The 6,106-nt window shown below is 49.4% G+C and overlaps 1 protein-coding gene across 17 annotated transcripts in view; it reads left to right on the forward strand.

The window, feature by feature from the left end:
• Positions 1-5,874, forward strand: part of Slc17a9 (solute carrier family 17 member 9) — a 17,793-nt gene extending 11,919 nt beyond the window's left edge. For 15 of the 17 annotated variants that reach the window (XM_031373008.1, XM_031373003.1, XM_031372996.1 and 12 more), the window contains 8 exons: positions 567-663; positions 903-999; positions 1,576-1,663; positions 2,402-2,436; positions 3,310-3,425; positions 4,053-4,108; positions 4,225-4,254; positions 4,837-5,134. In XM_031373008.1, coding sequence (XP_031228868.1) covers positions 567-663; positions 903-999; positions 1,576-1,663; positions 2,402-2,436; positions 3,310-3,425; positions 4,053-4,108; positions 4,225-4,254; positions 4,837-5,000 — 683 coding nt within the window. In that variant the 3' untranslated portion in view covers positions 5,001-5,134. Of the gene's footprint in view, positions 1-566; positions 664-902; positions 1,000-1,575; positions 1,664-2,401; positions 2,437-3,309; positions 3,426-4,052; positions 4,109-4,224; positions 4,255-4,836 lie in introns of all 17 variants that reach the window. The other 2 variants (XM_031372997.1, XM_031372998.1) reach the window with 2 other exon arrangements.
• Positions 5,875-6,106: the final 232 nt, after the last annotated feature.

Genomic DNA, 6,106 nt, shown 5'->3' on the forward strand with positions numbered 1-6,106 from the left:
CAACTGTGTTTCAAACATCAGCAGATCAAAGAAACAATTCCACTCAAGAATAGCTTAGTCTCAACCCTGCAGGGATGGTGATGACTTCCCTATAGCTAACCTCCCAAGCCATGTGTAGCTGGGGTGATATTACAAAACGCACAGGCGAGAGGGGCTGGAATCTCAGGCGAGGTAGACTCCATATTGAAGGTGTTATTCTGAGTAGTCATTGCTGCCTAGTAAAGATAGTTATAACCAGCTCTGAGAACCCTCCCGCCTGCCCCAGCTCTGCATTCTGTTCTGTTGGGGCTGAAGCTGACACGGGGAGTCAGCCTACCAGGTAAAGGCCGGTGGTAGGATGAGGCTGAGTCTTCAGGTAGCAAGAAGGGGCCTCTAAGGGACTCCAGGCACAGGAATGGGTTAGATGTAGAACTTGACTCAATAGCTGCCCTATAGGTACCCCTAAGGGATTAATAAGATGCACTCTGACCCCTTGACCCTAGCAGCTTCTAAATGTCTGCTGTGTTAGGGACAACATGGTGTACCTGGTCCTGAAGCTATCACTTTCAAATCGTTTGCTCCCCTAGACTTTGTCCTGGCCTTAGGTGTCCTGGCACAAGGCCTACCTGTGACCAAGCCCTCCAAAGTGCCCTGGAGACAACTCTTCCGGAAGGCCTCTGTCTGGTGAGCTAGATTTGATGTGGCCAGGCAGAGCATGAATGAGGACAGGGCATGGGGTGTGGCAGCCACTGTTGCATGGAGCTGGCTATGCTTGGCAAGACACAGTCCTGACACTCCAGCAGATGCCCCAGGTTTAAGAGCATAGGGCCTTGGTGTCCTGGGGGAAGGAGTGGGTCTCACATGGAGTCAGTGTCAGAGGGACTGGCAGCCGCTTAGAGCCCTGATCCTGGTGTCCCACACAGGGCAGCAATCTGCTCCCAGTTGTCCTCGGCTTGCTCCTTCTTCATTCTACTCTCCTGGCTGCCCACCTTCTTCAAGGAGACCTTCCCCAACTCCAAGGTCGGTGTCATGTTGCCTGGGCCCTTACAGGGTAAAGGGGCTACACTTGGGCTGTAAAGGCCCTCGTGTGGGTGGTTGTATTCTTTGTTTGGCAATTCCATTACCCTATGGGCTTCAGGCCTGGAGATGACAGTCTATTTGGGAACAGACATTAATTCAAGGCTGTACACTATGAGAGCTGTAGCTACCTCAGCCTGCTGCCTGAGAGAACCCTCTCTCTTAGAGCTGGCTAGCTGATCTACTGATGCCACATCCAAGGGAGACCTGTGAACACTGGAGTCCTTGGGCTGTGCATTCCCAGGCAGACTGGCTTGGCTCTAATCCTGTCACAATAAGGGGAGCATGTGGAGAATGTGGCTTCAGGAGTTAGCGATTAGTAGATTCAATTCTTGCCAAGAGGGCTGATAATGGATTGTTAGGGCTTGTTCTTCGAGGACCCTCTGCTCCTAGGCCCAACCAGTGGTGGACAGAGATCAACTGACATGGTGATGATCTTGGAATAGTCCTACTGCCTGGGTGTCATCTAGAGGCTAGGTGCCACCCTGGCCACCTCTGAGGCTGCACCTTTTCCTGCAGGGCTGGGTCTTCAATGTAGTCCCCTGGCTGCTGGCAATTCCTGCCAGTCTATTCAGCGGGTTCATCTCCGACCGCCTTATCAGTCAGGGTGAGTGTTGGGGTAAATTGTCCTGGGTGAACCACAGTCTCGAGAGTCTCACTCCCCTCTGGCAGTACAGCTGCGTCATTGGGGAAAGGCCACCATCCTGTGATACAAAGACCATCCTTTAGAATCAGCCCAAGGAATGGATGGATGCAGCCTGGGGCTGAGGAGCCCAGTGTGTCTTTCTCGTTCCCCCCTTTAGTGGGTAGAGTTGGGGGAAGCAAGAAGATCTGAGTGAACATAATCCTGGACCCCTGTGGGGAAAGGAAAGCATTTGTTGGTGTCACATGTCACAGGTACCCAGATTTGCTCTTGAATTTTCCAGAGCTCCAGAGGCCACACTGCAGCCCCATAAAGCAATGTCCTTACAGACTCAGGTGTAGAAGACACATGCAAATGTATGCACATTCTCAGGATATAGGTTTTTCTCAACAGAAATTAGCACACATTCATTGTGCAAGATCAGAAAATTTGAAGAAACTTTACTAAGCTTACCCAATAGGGATACTTTTGTAATGGCTCATGGGGCTGCCCTTTTATACTTCTACCCAGACTCCACCACAGAAAACTGTCTGACACACATACTATACATAAGAGGGTACAGTTTATGATAGGGAATCTCCCTTCTTGAGCCCTGGAGTGCTGTCCTGTGCACCCTATTTACTCTTCTGTGACTCTGTGGGTGGGACTCTATTGAGGACCTGAATGAGCTGTTGGAAACTCATCCTGGATCTCTCTGCTCAGGTTACAGAGTCATCATGGTGCGTAAGTTCATGCAGGTAGGAAATCATTTGAATCTTTTGTCTCATTTTTTTTTCAATTGCTGTGAAAAGGTACTGTGAGAAAAGCAACTTATAGAAGAGTGTATTTAGAGCTTCCAGTTCTAGAGGGTTGGAGTCCAAGACCATCATAATGGGGAACATGGTAGCAGGCAGCAGGCAGGCGGACATACAGGAATGACCCTAGAGTAGTAGTTGAGACCTTAAATCTTGAGACACAACCACAAAGCAGAGAAAGAAATAATAGGAATGGTGTGGTCTCTTGAAGCCTCAAAGCTCACTCCTAGTGATACACCTCCTCCAACAAGGCCACACCTCCTAATCCTTCCCAAATACCTTACCAACTGAAGACCAAATATTCAGATATATGAGCCTATGGGGACCATGCTTATTCAAACCACCACATCCTGCTATGGACATCCCTACTTTGTTCTGAGCTTCTGGGACCTGAGGGTTATGTACTTTAATCCACTGATTTCTAGAACCAGGCTGACATCAATGAGCTGGGAAAGCTGCAGCCAGGTCTCATGGCCCCAGAACCAGTACCTGCTCCTAGGTGTTGGCAGAGTCAGATCAGATCTGAGGTCAGTCCATAGCAATAGGACCCAGAAAGGGGCTGCTGTAGGTTGCCACTGGAAGATGCTTTGGGGTCAGCATTGACTGACCTGAGAACTTTTCTCAGAGTCCTGAAGATGTTCTCTGCTCTTCTCTATGCTAGAACAGGTAGAGTAGGGAAGCCCTACCCTGGAAGGGGTTTTTACATAGACCAAATCTGATCTTGTTCAGAACTAGGGGTTCTTTATATGGTCTAAACCAGGATAAGCCATATGTGCTAGCATGGCTCTTTGGCCCCTCAGCAGCTCTGTCCTACAGGTCATGGGCCTTGGTCTGTCAAGCATTTTTGCCCTGTGTCTGGGTCACACCACAAGCTTCCTCAAGGCTATGATCTTTGCATCAGCTTCCATTGGCTTCCAGACCTTCAACCACAGGTAAGGGTCCATGAGCTTATCCCACAGGGGTGCCAGTTTTTAGTACATTCTGGTACAGGGGCCTATGAAGGTAGGTTTAGGGAAAGCTTCCCATAATCTGTTACAGTGAGCAGATCTGGGTAAGCAAGGGTCATTCAGGAAAACATGGACACCCCACCCCCCCAATCCTGGGAGGAGGGCCAGGAGGAAGAATGAACATAAACACCAGGCTCGATGTCTTTCTATAGTCCGTTCCCTTCTTTCTGCACTTTTTCTCTCATTTTTGCTCATTTTGAGATTGAGCAATAGCAATCTCAAGTGAACAAAACATCTTGGGGATGCGTTAAGAACCCACTTCAAAGCTCTTCCAAATTAACAAAAGGGAAACCCTACTGTATGCTTTTCTGACCTCATGTACATGTCTCAGGAGCATCTTTTAGTGTTGTATCAGCAAGAGGGTGGGAGAGCTGAGGTGTGGAGTATATGGTGCCAGCAGGCCTAGCAGCACCTGGCTGATAGGGGCAGGGGCTGGCCTGGGTGTCTTCTGGTGATTTCTAACCATTTCTTATGCTCTAGTAGCCCCTATAGGCCAAGTAGAGGTAGCCAGGCCTGCGGCCACTCACCTGCCTTCCTTCCTGTCTCTCACAGTGGTATTTCAGTCAACATTCAGGACCTGGCCCCATCCTGTGCTGGCTTCCTGTTTGGTGAGACACTTGCTTATCCCTGCTTTATTCCCTGTCTTTGACAGTGGGTTATCCCCGGGGTGGGAACAACAATGGGTCTCTTCCTGATGTCTCTCCCCCGACTTTCCTGTTCACAGGTGTAGCCAACACTGCAGGGGCCTTAGCAGGTAAGGGCTGGCTCAGGGCCCTGCTTAAAAGTTCTCTTGTCCTTTGTTTGGGTGAACTAGTAAATGAGTTTAGGGTGGAGCCTAGATAGGGATCATCCCATCTCACTCATCCCGTGCTGCTGAATGAGGTCTCAAAGTCAAGGGAGGGCAGGAGGCCCAAGATGGCCCAGGGTGATCTCAGATATGCCAGCTGAACTGTCATTTGATTTGGTTGATGGTGGGGGACTCACAAGCCATTCTCCCCTGACTGACCCCATGGGATATTTAGTCTTGTAGTTTAGGGTACCGTCTGGTCCCTCCACTGAGTACCTAGGCTGACATTCTCTACCTTCTTCTTTGTTTCCCTTGATTGGGACATGGAGTGGGGACACCATCAATATGAGATTTGGAGTGACCCTTGAGGACTCTTTCTTTTGAGACCACCACTGATTCTGAGTCTCCTGTGGCCCATAGCTCAAAGTTCATATTTTATCCCAGGGTCTTTGGGCATCTATGCTCTGCCCTGCTCTGCTGCTGAGCTCACTGATGTGAGGGGGCCTGCTTCCCCAGAACCATCAGTCAGTATCCGCCTCTCTTGTCCAGGTGTGGTAGGTGTGTGTCTGGGTGGCTACCTAATCGAGACCACTGGCTCCTGGACCTGTGTGTTCCACCTGGTGGCCATCATCAGCAACCTGGGACTGGGTACCTTTCTGGTGTTTGGGAAGGCGCAGAGGGTGGACCTGGTCCCCACTCATGAGGACCTCTAGCTCCTTGACAATCTAGTCCCACCCAGGACCTGGTGTCAGCAGCCTGAGGATGACAACTCTGTCAGTGAAACTCTGTGGACTCCACCTCGGATGTATGAACAGACAACAAGACAACAGTCTCCTGGGGAATTCAAATGGGCTGGAGAGAGGTGGAGAGATAGGTAGGCCTGAGTACATGCAGGCCTTTGTCAGGAGGAGGGTCATAGGTCCACATCTGCTTGTTAGTCCTGCCCTCTCTCAGGTTCAGTGGGACTGCTGCTATTATGGAAGCTGCATTACTGATGGGAGGTCTCCCCAGCTCCAGTCAATGAAAGTCGTTTCTCTGACAAGATTTGTCTGTGTTAAGGATGCATTGTGTGCTGGTAGATGTTCAGGAGTGACTCTGACCCCCGACCTATCCAGGCATCTCCCTACCTCCATCTTTCCAGTAATGATAACCTAAGATGTCTATAGACATTAGACCATGTCTCCATGAGACAGACCCACTAGAACCACCGTTCAAAACCATAGAGCAGTCATGATATCTGCTTCTTTCAAAAAATCAGGCTAGAGGTTCTTTGCCTGCCTTTGCAGACCCCAGTTCTCGTCCTGTGGATCTCTCAGCACTATTGATGTGTCCTGGGTTGGCAGGTGCCTGGCAGTCCAGTCATTACAGACCCCAGAACAAGGTGGAACAACCCCATACTTCTGGCCTTGTTTTTCTACCTCCCCATTATTCCTTGTAGAGCTGGTGGTGTCATAAGCAGATAATGAATTCTGATAATGAATTCTCCAGGATGCTTATTAGATTTTCTTAATAGATATGGTGAGTCTCACCAGAGCCTTATTTAAGTGAAAAGTATTAAACTATTTAAAATAAGATTGTTGTTTTGTTCAATACCTTTTGTTGTGTGAACTTCTTCTGGGGAGACAAACAAAATTCTACTCACCCCTAGTTAGATCACCAATGACACACCAGAAAATGGTTCCACGTAGCCAGGCACAGTGGCACACACCATTAATCCTAGCACCTGGGAGGCAGAGGCAGGTGAATCTGAGTTTGAGGCCTCCCTGGATTATATAGTTTCAAGACAGGCAGGGCTATGTAGAGAGACCCCCATCTCAAA

This window comes from Mastomys coucha, unplaced genomic scaffold (assembly GCF_008632895.1).
Source record: "Mastomys coucha isolate ucsf_1 unplaced genomic scaffold, UCSF_Mcou_1 pScaffold15, whole genome shotgun sequence".
NCBI classification, from domain to species: Eukaryota; Metazoa; Chordata; class Mammalia; order Rodentia; family Muridae; genus Mastomys; species Mastomys coucha.